General features: G+C 42.8%; 1 protein-coding gene across 1 annotated transcript in view; it reads right to left on the minus strand.

Annotated features, from left to right (window-relative positions):
• Nucleotides 1-25,649, minus strand: part of cdc73 (cell division cycle 73) — a 275,800-nt gene that overhangs the window by 102,829 nt on the left and 147,322 nt on the right. The window contains exons 11-13 of the mRNA XM_033027996.1: nucleotides 16,669-16,726; nucleotides 5,245-5,280; nucleotides 4,515-4,602 (exon numbers count right to left, since the gene is read on the minus strand). Of these exons, the coding sequence (XP_032883887.1) occupies nucleotides 4,515-4,602; nucleotides 5,245-5,280; nucleotides 16,669-16,726 (182 nt within the window). The remainder of the gene's footprint in view (nucleotides 1-4,514; nucleotides 4,603-5,244; nucleotides 5,281-16,668; nucleotides 16,727-25,649) is intronic.

The raw sequence follows: 25,649 nt of genomic DNA on the forward strand, positions 1-25,649 counted from the left end.
AATATGCTTAAGCTTTTAGTTGGAGCATTGCAAGTGATACCAAAAATACATCTGGAATCAATAGTAGCAGACATGGAGAATATGGATGGGCAATGTTTTAGGTCGGGTTCTTCTTCAGCCAGGATGGTCTCTAGAAATGCTGCCTGACTTGATGAGTTACGTCTTTCTTTTCTATAGAATTTATAATTTGATCTGTAAAAAATGCATAGTCTGCAGTTCCTCGTTTCTTCATACTATTTGAGATTATGAGTAATGCACCATTTCCACGATGAATAATGTTCCTCAGATATTCTATATTATATTCCCTTTTAAAAACTAATAGTTTTAAAATGTAAGTATTCATCTGATTATAATCAACGCCAACAAGAACCAGTTACAACAATGAATAATTCAGATTAATGATTAAAAGCCAAATTTAGAGCAGTAAAATCACTCAATTAGAAACAAACTAATGGGAAAACATCCTTCATTTATCCTTTAATGGACATTTTGGATTCTACGTATCTGCAGTATTATTATCACCTCTTCAGTGGTTTAAGTCTTTATTTTGCACTGATCCTCTTCAATATATTTAGTAATACCCTACAAGTCTGTTTGCCTTCTCCAAATCGAGTACATTGGACGATACATATTTCATTATGTTGCAAAATCTTAAAATCAGCCCAATTAAATAATGCTGCTTCTTGCTGCAATTATATTCCATAGCAGAAACACAAACAAGCTACTTTTTAGAATTTGTGTAATTTGCTGTACTTAACATTTGAGAACTGCATCTGGGTTTAGTCGTCTTGAAAGCACGCTTAGAAATATCAATAAAAATAAACTTGAGAGCTCCACATCATGAATACAAACAAAGGAATACATGCATTTATGTCACAAAATGTATAAGCATTCTCATAAATTCTGCAACCTTTCATGTGCTCCGTCATTAGCATAGACCTAGTCATAACTCATAGCAACTGAATTAGGCCATTCAGCCCATCAGGTCAATTCCGCCATTTAATCATGGCTGATCCATCTTTCCCTCTCAACCCTATTCTCTGGGTAATCTTTGACGCCCTTACTAATGTCCATTAAAGGATAACTTCAAGATGGCGGATGTGCGGGAGTGGGCGCCGTCTGTGTGTGGCTGCCTGCCCGCAGTCCGTCTCTACTTCTTTTTTATTTTATTTTATTTTAAGTCCTGTTAAAAAATGTTAGTGGAGGTCTTCTATGTGGGGGGGTGGGGGTGGGGAAGGGGGAAACTTTATTTCTTAGTCCCCTACCTGGTCGGAGAGGCAGCATTCCTCCAAGCTGCTTCTTCACCCCGTCCTCGCGGCCTACCATCGAGAATGGAGCGGCGTTTCCTGTCGGGACTGGCCGGGACTACAGCTTCGGCGGCGGTGGTGCAGCGCTGGGATACCAACAGGGAGCCTTACCGAGTCGCCGTGCGGTAAGCTCCGGAGCGCTGTGGCTGTCGATCCCAACGTCGCGGAGCTGGGGCTGCGGGCGTCCGGCCGCGGGCGGCGCTGGATTTGGAGCGCCGCAGAGCCAGGGTTTGAGTTCGCCGGGGTCGGAGCTACAACCGGCGCGGCCTGAGAACTACGAGTGCCCCGGTCCCCAGGGAGGAGGCAGCCGCTCCAGACTTCTCCAAGCCGCTGAGGAATGTTTCACCCGACGCCGAAGTTCCATCTTCACGGCAAGAGGGCTCTGAAAATCATCGGACTGGCTGCAAGGCCACAAATGGGCCCCGACCTCGGGTGTCTCACAGAGGAAGAGGACTTAACTTTCTGGTGCCTTTCCCCACAGTGGAAAGTTTTGATTCTGCTGTGGGGGGACGTTTGTGTTGAACTCTTAAAATGTGTTGTGTCCATTTTATTCTTTTTTTTTTAAACCTTTTTCTATGGTTTGTAATGGAACTTATTATTTAATTTATGTAAAGCACTTTGCTGTTATGTTGTCTGTTTATGATGCCTTGTTTATTCTTCTGTACAGCACTTTGGTCAACAATGGTTGTTTTAAAGTGCTTAACAAATAAAGTTGGATTGGATTGGATTACTAATCACGAACCTATTAATCTCCGCTTTGAAAATACCCAATGATTTGGCCATCACGGCTGTCTGTGGCAATGAATTTCACAAAACTGGCTAAATACATTAATCCTCACTCTCTCCCTCTCTCTCTGCCACTCTCTCCCTCTCTCTCCCTGCCTCCTCTCTCTCTCTCTCTCTCTACCCCTCTCTCTCTATCTCTGCCCCTCTCACTCTCTGCCATCTCTCCCTCCCTCTCCCTCTCTAGCCGCGCCTGCGAGTTGGGGGCCATGTGTGATAGGGCGGGGGATGGGGTAAAAGGAGCTAATTAATAATTTTAATATAATATCAAGGGGGGTGGTTAGTGTGTGTGTAGGGGGTGGTCAGTGTGTGTGTGTGTGTATGTGGGGGGTGGTGGTTAGTGTGTGTGTGTCTGTGTGTGGGGGGGGAGGTGGTTAGTGTGTTAGTGTGTGTGTGACGCCGCAGGCCCCCCCCCCCCCCCCCCCGCAACCGCTCATTGAGGGGATGGGACCCACTCGGTCTCGTATAATATAAGTGGTTAAGAAACTTACCTGCAATTCAATGACACTGTATAGAATGGAAAGGTGATCATGATTCTCAGTTGCTCAAAAATATCTTCAAAATACTCTAACAAAATTCTGATAATATTCTGTTCTATTGATCGAAAGTCCTGATGATTCACCTGTTTTTTTTTCCATGGTCTCTCTTTAAGCTCAAGAGCTACAATTCTTCACTTCATGGCAGGGTCCAGTGCTCATGCTTCCTTGACATTGTCTGTGGAAAGCTACTTACAATCCTTTTACACTCATCAGGGTTCAGTTTCACTCTCACTTGAAACTCACCACACATCCTTTTAAACTAACCCAGGCCCCATTTCCACACTCCCTTTTCAATACCTGAGCCACATGCCTGCACTCCCTGTAAACTCACAGGACACAGTCCCTTTAAACCCAAACAACTCACGGGAAAATTATGAAACCACAGTGTAACAAGCGCGGTAATATCCAATATTCTGAAAAATCTGCTAGTTTGGAACTGCCAAAGTCCAGATGGTAGACACAAAAAGCTAGAGTATCTCAGCGGGTCAGACTGCACCTCTGGAGAAAAAGAATAGGTGGAGTTTTTTCGGGTCGAGACCCTTCTTCAGGCTTCTATTCCTTTTCTCCAGAGATGCTGTCTGACATGCTGAATTACTCCAGCGTTTTGTGTCTATCTTCGGTTTAAACCAGCATTTTCCATTCTTTCCTGCCAAAGTCCAGATGGTGTCTGATTTTTGGAGTTTTACTATAATTTAATTGAAGACTGTAAAATTTCCCCATTCTTGATTTAAAGATGCTCCTAAATAATTCCATACAATTATGAATGTACTTGTATATACCAAATTATAAATACTGTTTGTAAAGTATTTCACATGATTAAGCTTTATATGAGCCAGGACATAAAGCATATATTCAGATAATTTTGATTTGTTAAAAATGAATATTAGAACATAGAAGAGTATCGCACAGAAACAGGCCCTTCAGCCCACAATGTCTGTGCTGAACATGATGCCAAGACAAACTCATCTCATCTGCCTGTACATGATCCATAGCCCTCCATTCCAGATACATCCATGTGCCCATCTAAAAGGTCACACACATGTGAGCTAAGTACACCATTTCGTTAGAGAATACACAAATTCTGCAAAATTGTCCACAAGCCATTGTGACCCATACCAGAGAACATAGCACAGAACAGCACAGGAATAGGGCCCTTCAGCCCACAGTGACCGTGCCGAACATGACGCTAAAACAAACTAATCTCATCTGCTTGCACATAATCCACATCCCTCCATTCACTGCCATTGCATGTGTCTATCTAAAACGTCACACACACACTGAATAAAATACACCATTTTTATTAGCGAATACACAAATTCTGCAAGATTTCTTACCAGTCACTGCAACCCATCCCTTTCTGATTGGACATTCAACCCTGTGGCAATTTTAATCCACAATCGTCATTTACTAGACACATTGCTAGTTCCAGCAAGTGACTGTGCCACATTTAAATTGTTGTTCCTTCCTTCCCAGTAAGATCACTGTAACATGCTCAATGATATAGCTTAAACATTTATCACATTCACATCATTTAATTTCTTAATTGACTCTGCTCGAAGATTGTGAAGTGATGAACACACTTTACTTTGTCATGTGAAACAAAATACTTGAAATCAGGTGCTCATTTTTGGCATGTATTCATTAAGGGATTATTGAATTATATAAAAGTAACGATCTGGGTAATCCTATAAATACTGGTTTTGGGGTTTCCTTCCCCATTTAGTGCAATTCATTCAAGGAAAAGGCATCTACTATGTGTGAAATCCTGCACAAGTAGCCCATGCAGATACAGACTCAATCATCCTTTCACAATTTTCATGGACAGCATTTACTTCATACCAACGTCAAGAACTCACCAAACCACACAATTGATTCCACTACTTACTTTAAGTCCTGTAAAAGATCCTTTGCATTCAGCATGGTAATTAAAGAGGTGGTAGCTGCAGGAATGATAATGATAGGAGTTCGAGAGCCTGGAAGGAAGAGATAGATTTTTTAACCTTTCCAATATCTAATAAAGGTTGGGGATTTAACATATCAGCACAAGAGTATTTTACTTCAACATAAAAAGAGTGCAGAGAAGGTTTATGAGGATGTTGCCAAGACTTGAGAAGCTGAGCACTAGGGAGAGATTGGGCAGACAGGGACTCTATTCCTTGGACATATGAGGCTGAGGATTTATCTTATAGATGTTTATGAGGGGAATAGATAGGGTGAATCCACAAAGTATTTTACCCAGGATAGGGGGAATCAAAAACAAGAGGATATATTTGTTTAAGGTGAGAGGGGTAAGATGTAAAACGAACCCGAGGGGCAACATTTTTCACTTAGAGGGTGCTGGGTATATGGAACAAGCTACAAGAGGAGGTAACATTTAAAAGACACTTGGACGGGTATGTGGATGGCAAAGGTTTGGAGCGATATGGGCCAAACATGGGCAAGTGGGATCAGCTTAGATGGGGCATCTTGGTCAGTCTGGCCAAGTTATAAGAGCTTCCTCTTCATAACTATACTGCCCCAGTGAAACTTTATCAAATATCCCTGGGCTGCAGCGGTAAATATTTTCCTCGAACATAGAGTTAAAAAAAATACAACTGCAGAATCATGCCTCTTACCCTTCTTTTGATTTGGTGGCGGTCTTGCTTGTGAAACTGTTGGTGAAAAAAAGATTTTGTTACATTGCGTACCTAAATAGAAACCATTAACGTGCATCCAAAATACTTAATTTCCTAGTATATTTTGCAAACCACTTCTTTGCATTCCTTAGCTTTTCCGTCACTCATTCAAAACTTCTAAATAACAGTTTACATAAAATGAGGTCCGATTTTAATAATTAGTTCCCAATCTCAAATGATCAAATATCTCACGGGAGAATCTGCATCTCTTTTACTTCATTCAAGGGTGCCGTATACAGAGATACAGAACAGCTTATAGGAATTCTTCTGCTTTTTGGCAATGCTTTAAATAGTCACAGGAGACTGCACATGCTGGAATCTTGAGCAAGAAACTAAATGTTACAGGCCAGGCAGCATTGGTATTGGTGTATCAGAAGAGTGATGAAGTTCAGATGTCTCAAAGGACTCTTACCAACTGCTGCAAGTGCTCCTTATCAAGCTTCCAATTGGGATACATCAGCTTGGTTCGGCAACAGCTCTGCCCAAAACTGCAAGACATTGCGGAGTTGTGGATGTCGCCCAGTCCGTCACGCAGACCAGCCTGCCTCCCACCATCAACTCCAGCTACACTTCACACTGCCTCGGGAAAGCAGCCAACATAATCAAGGTTATTCCCTCTTCTCTCCTCTTTGGGCAGAAAATACAGACGCCTTAAAGCGCGTACCACCAGACTCAAGAACGGCTTCTTCCCCAGTTATCAGACTACCGAATAGTCCTCTCATAAGCCAAACATAAGCCAAACCGATCTCCCAATATAACTCATTGTGGACCTTGCATGTTTTTTTTATCTGCACTTTTTCTGTAATTGTAACATAACACTATTTTCTGCACTCTGATATTTTTCTCTTTGCATGACCTGTTTACTTGTGTACCCATGTACTTGATTTTATGGTATGATTTGGTAACATGCAAACAAGGTTTTTCAATGTATCTTGGTACACGTGACAATAAGAAACTGTACCAATTCTTATTGTGAATCACATCTTTAGTTTATGAGAGGACCGCTGGCTGCTTTTTCTGAGGCAGCGTGAAGTGTAGATGGAGTCAATGGTGGGATGTCTGGTGTGTGTGATGGACACATCCACAACTCTCTGAAATTTCTGAGAGGTACATCCACAACTCTCTGAAATTTATTGCGGACTTGGGCAGAGCTGTTGCTAAACCAAGATGTGATGCATCATGATTGGATGCATTCTACAGTGGATCTGCAGGTTGGATCTGTAGAGGGCAAAGGACAGATGGCTGTTTGGGTCGGACTACTTCCTGAGATTCAAGAAGTGTGGTCTGAAGAAAGATACCAACCCAAAAATGGGTCTCTCCTTCCCCCCCCCCCCCCCCCCCCACAGTTGCTGGCTGGCTTGCCAAATTCATCCAACATGTTGTTTTTGGATAAATATGTTAAATAATTCTGTGTTAAAAATTACTTTGAACAAAATATCTTAAACAAAAACTTGCATCTTCACCATAAAAGGCAAATATTCAAAAAAATTAAGTGAAACTCAAAACAAATCCAAATGCGGAGACCTTTACAGCTCATATGCAAATGTGAGCAAAACAAAATATCCAAAATATCTCTGGTATTGAGGCTGATGCACTAAAACCCTCTGCTTTGGCTGACAGCTTAAGGCAGTGACATTTCTTCACACTTATTTGATTCTCTTCTGCTCTTTTAAGCTGTTGCCTTCAGTAACTGAAGATTTGCCAACACTCCACCTACACTTAATAAGCAAAATAGAATCCTGTTTATCCACATTGAGTTTTCCAGCTTGTGTGTGGATTAAACAATGACCTTCAGTTGTTGGATTCCACAGTTAATGATTGTGCCGTTCCCAGACAAAACTCTTCAATGATTCTTTTGTTGAAAGATTTTTATTACAAGGGCCTAGATACTCAAATTATAGTTTTCAAAATCAGGACTCAAAACTAATGCAAAAGCAGAGCAAATTAAAGTTGTTATACTAGGGATTGGATTAGACTTGACTTGAAGAACTGAAAGCAAGGATGTAATGCTGAGGCTTTATAGGTTACTGGTCAGACCACAGTTGGAATAGTGTGAGCAGTTTTCGGAACCAAATCTGAGGAAGGATGTGCTGGGTTTGGATAGGGTCCCGAGGAGGTTTACGAAAATGATCCCGGGGAAGATTGGGTTAACATACGAGGCGCATTTGATGGCTCCAGAAAGTGGTCCTGTATCTTTATGAAAACGCTTGTTTGGAGATCTCACTGCCTATGAAAGAATGGAACTTCTATTATTCTTCTTCACGTCAGATTTCCCACATCATGAATTATGATCTGTCTGCAGATTTATTGCTATAACAGAAAGCGTCAAACAAATGTGAAAGGGCCTACATTGACTCTCAACCAGGGCGGCACAGTGGTGCGACTGGTAGAGCTGCTGCCTCACCGCACCAGAAACCTGGTTCAACCTTGACCTCGGCTGCTGGAGTTTACATGTTCTTCCTGCGAACGTGATGGTTGCTCCGGCTTCCTCCCAATTTACACAGGCCAATTAATTTATAAACCTGCACAAGCCAAAGATGTGCGGGAGACTGAAGGGAAGATAAAGAGACAGCAAACATCACCCATTGCCTTGAAACCTTCAAAGTCATCTTCCAATGCAAAGAGCACTCTACGGACGGAACAGGGTGAAAATGCTTCTTCTCCGAAAAGGTTCACAGATTTGCTGCCTTATCCATAAGGATGGATCAATAAAATCCATACAGTCTGACGTTAAGATTCTACAAATCCTCTTGGCCAGATTAAATGATCTGAAGGCCACATGTAATACGGCCAGATATTTGTCTTCTTTAGACTCTAGAGATACAGTGTGGAAATAGCCCTTCGGCCACGCCAACCAATGATCACCCCATATACAAGCACTCTCCCACATACTAGGGACAATTTGCAGTTTACATAAGCCAATTAACCAACAAGCCTTGATATTTTTGGAATGTGGGAGGAAACCAAAGCACCAGGAATGAGTAGGTTAACCTATGATGAGCGTTTGTACTCGCTGGAGTTTAGAAGAATGAGGGGAGACCTCATTGAAACATACAGAATTGTGAAAGGCTTGGATAGAGTGGATGTGGAGAGGATGTTTCCATTAGAGGGAGAGTCCAGAACTAGAGGTCATAGCCTCAGAACTAAAAGACGTTCTTTTAGGAAGGAAATGAGGTGAAATTTATTTTGTCAGAGGGTGGTGAATCTGTGGAATTCTTTGCCACAGAAGGCTGAAGAGGCCAAGTGTGGATATTTTTATAGCAGAGATAGATAGATTCTTGATTAGTAAAACTACTTCCAGGATCTGCAATTTTATCCCACAACATCAGACTTTACCACAGCATGGCAACCACTGGAAGTAGGCATCATGGCGGGGTGCCCCATTGGACTTCACTATGGCAATGAAGCTCATTGTCAGAGCCTCAAAACGGCTACAGTGTGGTCAGCGGTTACCACCTATGAGAGCCTATATGGACGATGTAACAACAGCACTAACGACAACAGTCCCCTACACCAAGAGACTTCGGGAAAAACGTCATCAAAACATCACATGGGCAAGGATGAAGATGAAACCCAGTAAGTGCAGAAGCATCTCCATTGTCAAAGGTCAAGTCAAGGATCAAAGACTTCATATTGACGGAATACCTGTTCCAACTGTTTCAGAAGTGCCAGTGAAGAGCTTGGGCCGATGGTATGATGCAAAGCTCAAGGACACCGAGCAGTTTGAACACTCAAAAAAGGATACCATCACGCACATAGCTCGCATCAACAAGACCTTGCTAACAGGAAAACTCAAGCTTCCAGTTTGGTATACTATCAAGACTCGTGTGGCCTTTAACAGTGTGTGGAATCCCCATCAACAAAGTGGAAAAGCTGGAAAGAATGATCAGCACACATGTGAAACAGTGGCTTGGACAGGAGGAAGCAGAGCAACACGCCAAGGCCGTCTCAGGGCCAAGCAAGCCAATGGACTAACTGGGAGAGCCTGGAAAAGAGGAAACTCAGCTGGCGTGACATCTGGCAAATGGAGAGATCTCGGCTAAGTTTTGTCATCACAGCCACTTATGACATTCTGCCCTCACCCCAGAACCTGAAGCAATGTTTCAGAGAAGACCCCGCTTGCTCCCCTTGCCAAGCACCTGCATCACCAAGGCAATTTTAACAGGATGCACTACGAGTCTCGCCCAAGGGCATTACACTTGGCGGCATAACCAAGTTCTCAGACAGCTGGCATTAATCCTGGAACAGAGGCGAACCACCACAAATGCTTCCCCACAAACATCGTCAGGAAATGTCCACTTCACAACATTTGTACCAGCAGGCCAACCTCCAGAGCACCAGGTAACATCAATGAATGCAAGCATTCTGCAGCCTGCTCGGGGTTGGAAAATGGACGTGGACTTGGAAAAAAAGCTTTGTGTTTCCCCCAGACATCGTGGCTACAACACTCCGGCCAGACATGGTCCTGTGGTTCCACAACAGCCAAGTTGTGGAATTGACCGTTCCATGGGAAGATGGTGTTGAAGATGTTTATGAGTGGAAAAAGACCAAGTATTCTGAACTGGCAACTGAAGCTGCCCAGAATGGCTGGAAGACCAAGATTTTCCCTGTAGAAGAGGGATGCAGGGGATTTGTTGCTAATTCTACGACCAGTCTATTAAAGAAAATGGGGGTGAGGGGTCGCTCCCTCCAACAAGCAATCAAGTAATTATCAAATTCAGCAGAAGAAAGCAGTAATTGGCTTTGGAGGGTATGGAACTGAGGGGTGTAACTGGGACGCCAGGTATCACCGTTGAGCCCTCTGGAGACGTTTTGGGCTTAACAATGAAACGTCAAAGAAGGAGAGTGCCCACCTGAAGACCCCGATGACGTATCTACCCTACCTTTCACCACTCCAATCCCACTGCCAATATCAAGAGTGCCGACTTACTCCAGGGATTGAAACATCAAGTCCTATTTGCTCTATTAAAGGTGTCAGAGGTTATGAGGAGAAGGCAGATGAATGGGTTTATGAGGGAGAGATAGATCGACCATGATTGAATGGCAGAGTAGACTAGATGGGCAGAATGGCCTAATTCTACTATTCCTTATGACCATATGACTCAGAGTAACCCCTACGCGGTCACTGGGAAAGCATACAAACTGCATACAGACAGCATCTGTAGTCAGGATTGAAACGGCTCTCTGGCACTGTATGGCAGCAACTCTACTCTATCTCAAAGGTTTTAAATGACAAGTGAGAGTTGGTATCGATGTTTGACGTTGGGCAGGAGAGGCTTGCTCATCATATTGTACTTGACCCTGGACCTAACCAGTCTTGACTCAGAACTTGGTCAACCCACCAGGGTGCTCTTGGGGCATGTGACGCCCTTGCCCCACAGTTGTACTGTGGAAGCACCATCTCCCGAGAAAAAACATCTTTGCCAAGAAAGATAGTGAGTTACTTGCCAAAAAGTTTGGCCCAAATAGCCACATAATTCCATGCCATATGTCATAGGCTGTTCTTCAGGAATAGAAATTGAAACATCTGCTGGGAAAGAAAGCAGAAACTGCTGCTGGCAAATAAAGGTGATGGAAGGCACCCTCTGGAATGTCTTCAACTCACTGATGTTCCAGAGCAAGGTGTGACCACAAAATGGCACACTCTAAGATTCACAATTATATGCAGAAACAAGGAACCGCAAATGCTTGTTTATTGAACCAGCATCTGCAGTTGGTCTGCGGAAAGGTCCCGGCTCGAAACGTCACCTATCCATGTTCTCCAGAGATGCTGCCTCACCCGCTGAGTTACTCCAGCATTTTGTGTCATTTCAAGATTTTATTTTAAGTCATGTCTTCAAAGACTCTGTAGGAAAGGGCTACAGTATTTGGGTCATCCTGCTACTGCACACAAAATGAGGTGAAACTGTATTAAAACATCAACTATTGGTGACACTAGAAACTGAAATTCCAGCGCAAATGCTTCCTCAACTGATGGATTACTCCAGCAACACAAGAATCTTGTGTGGAACAAAAACTTGGGAGTAACTCATCTGGTCAGAAAGCATCTGGGCAGGGAACGGATAGGAGACTTTAAAGGTTCGTCCAATGAAACATCACCTATTCACTTCCTCCACAGATACCATCTAACCCACTGAGTTACTCCAGCACTTTGTGTTCTGCCCAACAACTAGTTGCCTTAAGTGTGTAAATGTATCTCAACCTATGACATGGTGCATAACAACATTTAACATTACTTTTTTTTGTAAGAAAATGACTATTAAAAACATTCAAACCAACTGTGTACAAAATCATGAGAGGAATAGATTGAGTAGTTGCACAGAGTCTCTAGCCCAGAGTAGAAGAATCGAGAACCAGAGGACATAGGTTTAAGATGAGGGAGGACAGATTTAATAGGAACCTGAGGGGTAATATTGTCACACAAAGGGTGGTGGGTGGATGGAACGAGCTGCCGGAGGACGGAGGAGATAGTTGAGGCACGTACTGTTGCAACGTTTAACAAAAATTTAGACAGGTACATGAATTGGACAGGTTTGGAGAGATAGGAGCCAGACGCAGTGCAAATGGGTCACGTTGATCGGTGTGGGCAAGTTGGGCCGAAGGACCTGTTTCCACGCTGTATAACTCTGTGACTATAACTAAGAATAGAAAATATTTTTTTACAATATGTAAAATTCACTCAACCTCTACAGCTGTTCATCAATGACAGCACTGCTGGTAGACTGTTGCACAAAACAAGTCTGCTATCACCACTCTTTACAAAATACTTGCAGGCTTGTCAGCTATTTTATTTTGGCTGATTTAACAATACCCTGAATAGTACAGTTCCAAGCCTGTCAGAACCTTATCCAGTTGGATTTAGTAGCTCCCTTCACCTGGCTGAGATCCTTGCTTATAAATTGATTCTCTATAGGCTTTGTAAGTAAAACATGACAGCCTTAAAATGTTTATAGTAATCCAAACCGAAGCTCAGAGAAAGGGTGACATGACAGTATAGAGGCTCAGCAAGTGAAAGTTCTCTGAAGGCTGGATCATTATCCTGCGAGAAGTGCAGGCCTTTTTAAACCAACTGCATGGCCTTTGAAGGAGTCAACTTGTAAGCTGGTAAATCAGCTGCTAGTTAATCAAACGTGCAGTGTATTTTTTTTAAATATAACTCAGCGACTTGAATGAGTTCTTCAGTGGATCAATAAATAATAGATCAGTTAAACAGAAGGTCGTGAAATAAAGCAACCATCTGCAGTGGTGGGAAAGTAGAACAAATTGCATTCAGTTTTCAATAACTATTCAGTCAAGTGCTTCACAAGACGTTGTTCCCCAAAATCCAGAGTTATGGGGATAACACATTAGCACCTCCCGAGCATTGGTTATTGAAATGAAAACAGTTGAACTAAACAAATACCTTCCACAGTGGCAGGTTTAACTGGGGAACAATAAAGTGAACCATTCACATTCCATATTAATGACTGAGTGAATGAGTTAACAAAATCCTAAGAGGAATAAATCGGGTAGACGCACAGAGTCTCATGTCCAGAAGAATCGAGAACCAGAGGACATGGCTGAAGGTGCAGGGGAAAGATTTAATAGGAACCTGAGGGGTAATTTTTCCACACAAAGTTCAAGTTCAAATTTATTTATCACATGCACCATAAGGTGTAGTGAAATGTAATTTACCATGCAGCGTTACAATTAAAAAAGGACACAATGCACAACACAATTCAACAGACATCCACTACAGCATTCTTCACTGTGGTGGAAGGCAATACAGTTCAGACAGTCCTCCTCCGCCCTTGTTCACCCGTGGTCGGGGCCCTGACCCTCCGTAGTCGTCGCTACTGTCTGGTCGGAACGCCGACGTCGGGACAAGTCGAGCACACCCGGAGCTCCCAAATCGGCCACCTCCTAATTGTTGTAGGCTTCCAGATGTTGTAGGCCGCAGGCCAACAAATGTTGGGATAGTCCCTGCCTCAACTACCTTGTCTGCCAGCTCGTTCCATACACCCACCACCCTTTGTGTGAAGAGGTTACCCATCAGATTCCTATTAAATCTTTGTCCTTTCAACTTAAACCTATGTCTTCTGGTCCTCGATTCCTCTACTCTGGGCAAGAGACTCTGTGCATCTACCCGATCTATTCCTCTCATGATTTTATATACCTCCATAAGATCATCCCTCATCCTCCTGCGCTCCAAGGAATAGAGTCCCAGCCTACTCAACCTCTCCCTATAGCTCAGACTCTCTAGTCCTGGCAACATCCTCGTAAACCTACTCTGTACCTTTTCCAGCTTGACAACAACTTTCCTATAACATGGTACCCAAAACTGAACATAATATCCAGAATACGGCTTCACCAACATCTTATACAACTGCAACAAGACCTCCCACATTCTATACTCAATACTCTGATGAGTACATGGATAGGACAGGTTTAGAGGGATAATGGTCAAACACAGCGAGGTGGGACTATGTAGATGGGACATATTGCTGGTGTGTGCAAGTTGGGCTGAAGGGCCTGTTTCCACACTTTTTGACTACATGATTGTGACTGTCGAGAGGACTCCGTGCAATCTACCGAGCTAGCGCGCAATACACTATTTGTGGCAAATGGTGCATTCCGAGGACACAAAGTGAATGCATTTCGTTGTCTAATGCATTTCGTTGTCTCTGTACTGTACACTGACAATGACAATTAAAATTGAATCTGAATCTGAATCTGAATCTGAAATAAACAGGCTAAATACATGAGAAATAACACGTGAAGAAATATTAAGTTATTGCATTCGGTATAAGAATAGGCAGAAGACTTGGAAAATTGGCATTTAAGGGGGAACTGGGCATTGTGATACATGAAACAGAAAGTTGGCCACAGGAGGAAATTGGGAAAGCAATTGATATGTTAGAATTTTATAATACCTGGATTAAAATACAACATTCAAATATATGGGGTTCGATGAGACTACACCTGTTCTGAGTACAGGTTTATCTCCTCACTCAAGGGAAGGCAGTTTAGCTCAGCTTCTGATTGCTGGAATGAGAGGGATGTCTTCAGTCTACATTCCCCATAAAACAATGTAGTCATCTCAAACATCTGATATTGTGAAACAAATTGAATGAGTTGATGCTAGATGAAATTTTAGTCTGAAATTTGGGATTAATTTGGGACAAGGAAAAGTTTCTTGACTCAAACTTGACTCAAAGGTTTATGGTGAGGGAAGAAAGGTTCAATAGAAACCTGGGGGGCAACATTTGAACACAGAAGCTGGTGGGTATATGGAATGAGCTGGAGAGGAGATGGTTGAGGCAGGTACTATAACATTTAAAAGGTATTTGACCAGCTTCGTGGATAGGAAAGGTTTAGAAGGATATGGGACAAAGATGGGCAGATGGAACTAGTGTAAAGGAGCATCTTGGTCGGCATGAGCAACAAGGGCCGAAGGGCCTGTTTCCACGTTGATTCACTCCATGGAATGCCATGCAACTGTCATAATTCTCTGTCCCAAAGAACTGTAACTTCTTGGTCATTGATTACCAGTTGTTTGCTGAGATTGATGTTTAGGCATTAAGATGAAAGAAAAACAGCGATGCACTTAGCAAATTGGGTTTAAACGCTTGTCTTTGCCCCATTTTGTCTCATCATCCTTACTTCTACAATTTATTAGAAACTGTCAGCAATCCAAGTGATGGGACAAAGAGAAATATTAATTACATTAAAGAATACTATTCTCAACAGACACAAAGTTCTAGAGGGACTCGGCGGGTTATGCAACATCTGTGGATGGAATGGCCGGCCAACGTTTCAGGCAGGATCCTTCTCCAGACTGATGCTGCATGACCTATTGGGTTCCACCAGCACTTTGTGGTTTGCTCAAGGTTCCAGCATCTGCAGTCTCTTGTGCCTCCAATTGTTTTAGCATTACGAAGATGCTTCATACCTTGTCCCACCCTGGTCATTCCTCCTTCTCCCCGCTTCTATCTGGCTGAAGGTACAGAAGCTTGAAAGTGCGCACCACCAGACTCAGGAACAGTTTCTTCCCATCTGTTATCAGGCTTCCGAAAGATCCTTCCAAAGCTTGGGCACTGTCCGATTCACCTGTACCCCATTGAGGACATTGGACTTTGTCTCTGGAACTGATGCGCTACAACATTGAGAACTATATTCTGCACTCTGTATCTTCCCTATTGCTCTATTTATTGTACTCGAGGTTGACTTGATTGTATTTATGTGTAGCATTAACCGATTTGTTGGGATAGCAAGCAAAACAAAGATTTTCACTGTACCTCAAACCAAAACTGAATCTATACTGATATTGGCATATGAACATCGTGGAACTCTTAACACAGTTATCAGGTCAATGGCAGCATAATACCTTGAGTACACGTGACTGTAATAAATCTAAACCCAAATATAACGAGGTGTTTCTTAATTCCTCAAATGGCCAGGGTAATGTATGCATTTTTTTTCCTTTTACTTTGTTGCCTTGTGGGCTTATGGGGTATTAATGATGACGGATACAGGGAGGCTAAACGATAGCAGACCGACTGATGCCAAACTACTAATTTCCAGTTGAATATCTTGACAGCATATCTTTTTGGTGCTGAATTATTTTGTGCCATGTTCCTACTTGGTGAAGATTCTATGTTTCCGTTCTGTTACAAAATGTTCATTGAAATCTTATTTTATTGTCGTTCCTAGCATCAAACATGGGATAACATATAAAAACAAAGTGCCGGAGTAACTCAGCAAATTAGGCAACATCGCTGGAGAAGGTGACTCATGGAAAGGTGACTCAGCTTCAAAGCGTCTTGGTGAGTCTCATCGTCTGTAACTCATTTTCGCCTTGGCCACAGCTAACAATGGCCTGCTTCTTTTATCATCGTTACTGTTTTGCATATCTTTCATCCACTTGGTCTATATCTTCTCTATATCACCGTCTATACCTCTCGTTTCCCTTTCCCCTGACTCTCAGTTTGAAGGAGGGTCTCAACCCGAAACATCACCTATTCCTTTTCTCCAGAGATACTGTCTGACCCGCAGAGTTACTCCAACATTTTCTGTCTATCTATGGATAGGTGATGTTTTGGGCCAAGACTCTTCTTCAGACTGAAGAAGGGTCTCGACCCAATACTTCATTTATCCATGTTCTCCAGAGATGCTGCCTGACCTGCTGGGTTACTCCAGCGCTTTGTGTATGGTTCTACATGGGAATAAGTTAACTAGTGTTAACAGCTGATCAATGGTCACCATAGATTAATTGGGCCGAATGGCCTGTTTCCATGCCATATCACTGAAACCAAAAACAAAATGTGCAGCAGGAACATCCTGGCACACACTCGCTCATGGACAAATAAAGAGTTTTTGTTTTACCTGGTCGTGTGATGGGCTGGACAGCAGGAGTTTGAGCTTTTCTCGCAGATGCACCTTCCTGAAAGATATAACATGCAAAAGTATTTTAAATCCGTATGAAATTACCCAAGTAAAGCTATCCTAAAAGAGGCTGATAGATAAATGATAAAGCAGTCAGAGGAGTAGACAGGCAGATTCAATAACAACATTTATTTTAGACTTTAGGGATACAGCACGGAAACAGGGCCTTCGGCCCACTGAGTCAGCTCCGACCAGCAATCACCCCGTACACTAGTTCTATCCTTCACACTAGGGACAATGTACAGAAGCCAATTAACCTCCAAACCTGTACGTCTTTGGAGTGTGGGAGGAAACCAGAGCACCATGGGGAAAGCCCACATGTTCACAGGGAGAACATACAAACTCCCTACAGACAGCACCCGTGGTCAGGATCGAACCTGGGTCTCTGTCGCTGAGAGGCAGCAACTCTACCATTGTGCCACTGTGCTGCCCTCATTTGGACATGTACGTGGATAGGAAAGGCTCAGATGGACATGGGCCAAATGCTGGCAGGTAGGCCTAGTGTGGATGGGTCATCATGGTCGGCATTGGCAAGTTGGGCCGAACGGCCTGTTTCCATGCCACATGACTCTAAACAAAATTTTGGAATGCAAATATTTTCTTTCAGATGCTTCTGAAAAGACAATCACAAGTAATCAACTCTTGTACTGCATGTGAATCAAGAAGCAGTTGGGAACATTTGAGAATTTCAGTCGACAAATTGTTTCATGGAATCATGCAAGGTGCACGTTTAAAATCCATTAAACAATGGACAGATACTCTCCGAGATTATTTGGATTGCAAGGTACAAGTGTTCTCTCTGTGGAAGACAAAGGCAAACGGGAAAGGCAACTTCCCGTGAACAATGGCAACTTCCCGTGATACAAAAAAAAGGGACAAAGGTTAATTAACTTTGTACATGGAAAATTTATAAAGGAAAGATACGAATAATTAAGTAAGCATCAAGAACAGATACTGGACATCATCCGTTGATAAGATATAGGAACAGAATTAGGCCATTCAGCCCATCAAGTCTATTCCACTGTTCAATCATGGCTGATCTATCTTTTCCTCAACCCCATTCTCCCGGCCTTCTCTCCATTACCCCTGACACACGTACTAATACAAGAGCTGCACAAAGATCTGCACAGGAAAAATCTTTAAGTAGGAAAACATTGCAATTAAAATACAAATACATATAATCAGTGGATTTAGGTTATGCTCCATGCACTTTAGCTGTTCAGACACAAGGATTTCAAATCCCTGAAACTACGGCTAATAATAAATGTCAAGTGATAATTTAGCTCGTTATAATACATAGATTCCACACCTTCTGTGCCAAATACCAAATCATCAGGGGAAAGTGTAAATAAAAGACTAATGAACACGGCACTTCTCAGAAAAGTTTGTATTGATTCACTGCAATCTGTCAGGTGTGATATCATCCAATCTATAAATAGTCAACAATATTAAAAAAGGTATTTTCATTTCAATGCTCCAGTATTTCACTGCAAGAAACGAGAGAAAGATATGTCTTGAACAAGCCTCAGAACAAAATCACTCTTTCAAATTTCCTTGTGCGTCACGTGCAAGGAATGTTTCTAAAACTAGCCGACTTATTATAGATTCACAAGCCAATATGTACAGGGGACATATGAGGAGAGAAGCGAATGTGCCTAATTAATGTCAATACACAATGACATCAAAACAGGCTTGAACATTTCTTCAATGACCACCGGCGGTTTGATCTTACATAAAGAACCACTAGATCTTTTGCCATGATTTATGCTTATGCAGAACTAATTACTGCAATGGCAATTTCAATGTTAAAATGGGAAGCCACAAAGTAAACAAATCACTCATATGCATATACAGGCTATGGAATAAAATGTATATTTTGCAATGCCATGCACAAGCACAACAATTCAGTTCAGCACCACCCACAGCTTTAGACATGGCTATGTTTTTAAGTGGTGTGACCATGATGTTAACGGCACCATGCAACTTCGGACCAATATACCTCTGTGTGCGCCATTGAACCTCTTCTAACATTGTGTCAATGTCCCGTCAATAGTTTTAGTGATAGGGGGATGATCGAAGTGTAGTCCTTCTGTTGCCAAATTTGAAAACAACTGCGGGCAATGTGTTAAACCGTTTGGTGGTTAGAGAGTTTCACGAAATGAAGCTGTCTTTGTTTTCTCTGGACCAAGCCAGTGCGATCTCTCGTAGAATCAAGGAACTGCAGATGCTGGTTTACACAAAAGGCCAAAGTTCTGGAGTAACTCAGCGGGTCAAGAAGCATCTCTGGAGAACATGGGTAGTTGACTTTACTGGTCGGCATCTGAAGTTTGAAGATGAATCCTGACCGGAAACATCACTTATCCATGTTCTCGAGATGCTGCTTGACCTGCTGAGTTACTGCCTCAGTGTGCTCAGCTGTGTGAACTTGATAAAGATGCACATCCTCCCATGGATTGTCAAGTGTTTAGAAACAAGGAATTGCAGATGCTGGTATCCTAAAAAAAAGACACAAAGTGCTGGAGTAACTCAACGGGTCAGTATGCAGCCCTGGAAAACACGGATGGGTGACATTTCGAATCAGGTCCCTTCTTCAGACATGAAACATCACCATGTTCTCCAGAGATGCCGCCTGACCCACTGAGTTACTCCAGCATTTAGTATTTATTGATGTATGTACAATGTGCGTACCAGTGGAATGAGAAATCTTGCTTGCAGCAGCATCACAGGCACATCGATTCAAACATATAAATATAAATTATATATAATCTAATACAGTGAAAAGAAAAAAGACCGTGGAAAAAAATACAATTGGAAAATAAGTCCATGGTTGTACAACAGAAAATACAGTGTTTAGTTCAGGGATACAGGCGGAAACAGGCCATTCGGCCCACCAAGTCCATGCCAACCAGCGATCCACGCACGCTAACAGTATCCTACACACACTAAGGACAATTTACAATTATATAGAGCCAATTAACCTACAATCGTGTATGTCTTTGGAGTGTGGGAGGAAACCAGAGATCCCGGAGATTTATGGGAAGCTTCATTTATTGGATGCTCCATTTATGGGAAGCTTCCTTTATTGATGAATGACAATGGGCCACAAGCTCCTCTTCACTCAACGGTTCCAATGAAAAAAAAGAACTGGTCAACAAGTCAGCATGTTACCGAATTTTGCTTCAGGCTTCCAGCAGTAAACTCCACCATCGAACCACCAATGCAGTCCATTGGCAGATCTCTGACATTTTTGAAGGGAGACACAAACATGAATGTTTATCCTGGCTCCAGAAATAGTTTGTTTAGTTTAGAGATACAGCGCGGAATCAGGCCCTTCAGCCCACCGAATCCGTGCCAACCAGCGATCATCCGTACATTAGTTCTATCCTACATCCGAGGGAGAATTTTACAGAAACCAATTAATTTATAAACCTGTACATCCTTGGAATGTGGGAGGAAACCCATGCGGTCACAGGGAGAACGCACAAACTGTGTACAGACAGCACCGGTAGTCAGGATTGAACCTGGATCTCTACGCTGTGAGGCAGCAACTCCACCACTGCGCACTGTGTAGCCCACGATACTCCGAGAACTGGAGGTGTATTTACTGTAGAGTTACACAGATGAGAAAGATTGCGAGTAACTCAGTGGGTAAGGCAGCATCTCTGGAGAATACGGATAGGTGACGTCTCGGTTTGAGACTTTCAAAGGGTTCTGACACGAAACGTCACCTGTCCATATGTCCAGAACTTTGTGTCCATAATCTCTCTCGCTGGATAACATGGATAGGAGACCTTTCGCTTTGGAGCCCTTGAAGGGCTCCGATCTGAAATGTCACCTATCCATGTTCTCCAAAGATGCTGACTGACCCGCAGAGTTACTCCAGCATTTTGTGTCCTTTTATGGAAACTAGCATCTGCCGATCCTTGTTTCTGCATTCAGAAAGTTTGTGGTTATGCAAGCCTTTTTTTAAAGCAGCTGTCAACGTTCGTACAGGTGCCTCTTAAATTGTAGCTGTAAGGATTGAAAAAGAAACGGTAATTTATATGCTTCCTGTACCTGGTGACTAGATCTTTACAGTCTGCACCCTTCAGCTGTATACTTCCCTCAACATATTCTTGATTAAAGGCTCCAGCACCTCATTAAAGCCCACTGGCCATGTGGAATTCTGTTTTATGGCTGTGCTGCTTTGAAATTGTCTCCTCTTTTAAAATGTGTTAAGACCAGCTATCTGTGAGCGACAACATGCTTATTGAAAGCCAGCTCAACTGTTTTACAGATTCCATGCTGAAATCAATGTTCGGCTGAGCAAGGTGAGGAATAGTCGGACAGGATAAACGTCACATACAGAGATGCTTACAAATGCACCCGTACCTGTGTACGAGTGTTTAGCGAGGCCAATTAACCCACAAACCTGCTCGTCTTTGGAATGTGGTAGGAAACCGGAACACCTGGAAGAAACCCACACATTCCCATAGGGAGAATGTGCAAACTCCACACCGACAGCACCCGAGGTCAGGATCAAACCCGGGTCTCTGGTACTGAGACAGCAGCTCCGCCAGCAGCACCACTGTGTCACCCTAATGTTCATTGGCAATCTGGTCCCTTCAAGTAGTGCCTGATGAGTTGTGTAAGGTGTGGAAAGTCTCCACCCTTCACCTGTGCCAATGGACATCACACTTGCAATATGATCAGTCTACAACTGGTGTTCACTGTTCGATCTCCCAATTATATCCACGCTAAGTACAAATGTGATGCTCCCTCTAGTCAAAAACAATTCCCCTCCCCTCTTACCTCCACCTCCATTGTGCCTGTAACATCTGAGTTACTCCAGCGCTTTGTGTCCTTACTTTGGATAGTTACATGGATATACAGGGAATGGAGATTATGTGCAGGCAGATGGGTTTATCTTGGCATCATGTTCAGCACAGACACTGTGGGCCAAAGGACCTGTTCCTGCACTGTCCTCTTCTATGTTCCATGCACTTAAAGAATGTAGATATTCATTAAAAAGACTGGAACTGAACTGCACATTCATCAACCCACGTTCCTACAACAGCTATAATATCTCAGGCTCATATGCCTTTTCATACGCTGTTAATCTGCCAAATAGACACAAAATGCTGGAGTAATTCAGCGGGACAGGGAGCATCTCTGGAGTGAAGGAATGGGTGAGGTTTCGGGTCGAGACCCTTCTTCATCTGCCTTCTGCCGGGCTTCTTGCATTAAAATAAATGCAGTTCAGTCTGTCAGACTTTCCTCGCTCCCGTCATGTCTGCGCCTAGCCTGCCAACAGGATTTAACTTCTTCCTTTAATTTCTATATTCTCCTCAAACTTTGTCGCCTGCTACACTACTGTTTTGGGTCACATTGCCCTGCCAGACTAGTTTCAATGCTCCCGAGTAGTTCTAGCAAATCTCCCCTCCAGTTCAGGTGCAAACTGTCCCCCTTGCATAGGTGACTTCTATCCCAGAAAAGTCCAAGAATCTGAATTCCTTACCCCTGCACCAGCTCCTCAGCCACACGCTCATCTGCCTTGTGTCTCCATCCGACCCTCACCAGCTCAGGAACAGCTTCTTCCCCTGTTGCCAGGCTGCTAGACGGTCCTTTCATAAGCTAGGGTACCGTCCAATTTACCTCCACCCCATTGTGGACATTGGACTTTGTCTATGGAACTGGTGCGCTGCAATGATGAGAACTATATTCTGCACTCTGTATCTTCCCCTTTGCTATACCTATTGTACTTGAGTTTGACTTGATTGTGTTTATGTGTAGTATTATCTGATCTGGTGGGATAGCATGCAGAGCAAAGCTTTTCACTGCTCCTCGGTACACATGATGATAATTAATAAACCCAAACCAGTGGAAATAATCTGGAGATTACAACCCTTGAGATCCTGCATTTTAATCTTCTGCCTAAAAATTAAATGATTTCAAGAAAGTTAAATGTAATTGATTTTAAAATTGCCATTTCAAATACCTATTTAATTCAGATGTAATATTGATTGCAATTGTGGTTATCTTAAAGTGAGAATATATTGTGGGGAAGGTTGCATTACATCCAAATCATCAGTGCCAATGCAATGATTCCAATCATCAGCAATTGCATTTCATTTTTGATATCGTTTACCCAATTTTCACTGAGTGTAATGAAAAAAACGGGGATCAATTACATTGGCATTGGGAAACCATTTTGTTTGCTTCATTTTGCGTTTTGTTCACTTCTTCGTGAGTTAAATATTTATGCCATCAATTTTAGCAATCCCACAATTGAGAGGTGGGAAAGATATCTTTATGAGGTAACTCAACTCAAGATGTCACTTGACCATGTTCTTTGGGGATGCTGCCTGACCTGCAGAGATACTAAGGACTTTGTGTCTTTTTTTTAAATGAATATCTGCATTTTTTTGCATGCATCATGTCATGAATTGTCAGGAATCATGTATTGTCTTTCTGCGGACTGGTATAGCACGCAACAAAAGCTTTTCACTGTACCTCGGTACTCGTGACAATAAACTAAACTGTAAACTCTATCTATGCTTCTCATCATTTTCATATATTTCTAGGTCTCTCCTCAACTTATGACGTTCCAGAGAAAACAATTCAAGTTTGTCCAACCTCTAGTCTAAGCAACATTCTGGTCAAAATGCAAATGAATCAATACCTTAGCTGCAATTTAGCATTTAGTAGATCAAGTGGAACCCTGGTCCCCCAACGCAACCCGTTCCCCCAATGCAATATTCGATCACTCACCCATAGCCCCCACGGGAGGCCTGCTCCCCTAACGCAACCCGTTCCCCAACGTAATATTCCACCACTCACCCGTTCCCACAACGCAACCCGTTCCCCCATAGCAATATTCCACCACTCACCCATAGCCCCCAAATGTGCAGGTGCGGCTCATGTCCTCTTATTCTCTCTCCATCATTTTAAACTTTAAAAAAAAATGCAATTGCACTTGCTAGGGCTGCCAGGACTCAGTGTCCTGGGATTGCAACATTGTAGCGGGCAGGGCTATTTTGATGTCATAGCTGTAACTGCCATGTGCAGATGGAAGACATTTTTCTCAAAGTGTAAAGTTAAAAACGTGAATAACTTGTAAAATATAACATCAATCTGAACAAAACTTGAAACACTACACCACAGGACAATAGTGAGTAAGGTGGTCCAAAAACAGTATCGCTATCGTGTGCCGTTTTGGCGTAGGACAGGTTATGACGGACACGCACGCAGACAAGATGAGAGTTTTAGTAATATATTTAGATGATTTGCGTGGACCTTGAGCTCGATTAAATAGTGCCACACATGGTATATGCAAAATGAATTTCACTGTGTCATTCTTAATTGCATATGTGACAATAAATATCCATTAATAGAACATAGAAGAGTACAGCGCAGAAACAGGCCCTTCGCCCCACAATGTTGGTGCTGAACATGCTGCCAAGATAAATTAATCTGCCTTCACATTAATCCATACCACTCCATGCCCTGCATATCCATGTGCCTATCCAGAATAAGGCAGCGTCTTATTGATGTGGAGAACATGGATAGGTGACGTTTTGGGTCAGTATCTTTCTTCGGACATGAAATGTCATTTGACCATGTTCTCCAGAGATGCTTCTGTTGATTCAAAAGCTTCCTAACGCCAACGGAGGCTCCAATATACTTCCAACACTTATTCAGTTTGGTCTTATCATTGCTGCCTCGAATATCTGAAGGTTCTCTCTATACCTTTTCCATCATTACGGCTCCACACCATAATGGCTCTACAAATAGAAACCTATCTTTTTTGGCTTACTTACTATGATGGATGCATATTAGTTCAGATCCACTGCACTCTGATCCAGATAACATCTCTTCAATTATCTCCGACATGTAACCTTCAAATTTATCTTCAGCCTTCTCAGGCGCTTTTAATTCTATTCCTAGTTACATTGATTCTTCGTAAAATTATTCAACACATTGTTTCTCAAATTATCCATCACTTTGAAAGTTCTGACTTCACCTCCGGTCACTTACACATTTTTTTTTACAGACGTTTCACTGAACTCTGAAAATATGATGAGTCATTTTTCTTTGCTGTGGCATTTCCCAAATTTCTGGGACTAGAGGCATGCATTTATAAGCATTTTATTGCACTGCCATTGAAGTTCAGTTTGTGATACTTAAGGGCCTGTCCCACTTGGGCAACATTTTCAGTGACAGCCTGAAATGAGGTTGTCGCGGCATGGTCGGGGTGTGGCGCGGGGTGGCGCATATAGTGACGTGCGGTGTATCCATCGTCCCTGGATTTTGGAATGTTCAAAGTCTTCAGGCGACATCTGGGTGTCCTGTCACACGCTGATGCATGCTGTCCTGCGGGTGGTGACGCGGGTATAATTGGCACCAACTTATCCATTAAAAAGTTATTGGTCCTTAGATTTATTGCAGATAAGTTCATTTCCAATGTGTTTATTGTACTTCGGTGTAACCTTCTTGTGTTGTGAAGGCGGGTGACGCGGAGAGTCGTAGCTTGACGTGACGGTGATGCGGAGTGTCGTAGAACTTGACGGTTTTTAGGGCGTCAATCACTGACGTTCGCAGTCGCCGAGAAAAAAATCGCAAAGAAAAGCCCTTAAGTTTTCTTTCAGAACACTTTAGATTTCTCAAAGGTTTCTTTTCTCCTCACTCATTGACCGTGACACCAACAGGTCTTATCTAATTTGATAGAAAGATACAGCATGGAAACTGGCCCTGTGCCCCGCCGAATCACCCGTTCACACTAGTTCTTTGTTATCCCACTTTCTTATCCACTCCCTAGGGGTGGAAGATTGCAACCTTCATGTGGTCCGCCCTGTTTCGACGAATGCAATCAACCCAGCGTGCACAATCAAATAAGATCAAGTTGGCAAACAAGTTGTCCTACAACTTTAGGCTGTGTGCGC

The sequence above is a fragment of the Amblyraja radiata genome, chromosome 10 (genome assembly GCF_010909765.2).
Source record: "Amblyraja radiata isolate CabotCenter1 chromosome 10, sAmbRad1.1.pri, whole genome shotgun sequence".
NCBI classification, from domain to species: domain Eukaryota; kingdom Metazoa; phylum Chordata; class Chondrichthyes; order Rajiformes; family Rajidae; genus Amblyraja; species Amblyraja radiata.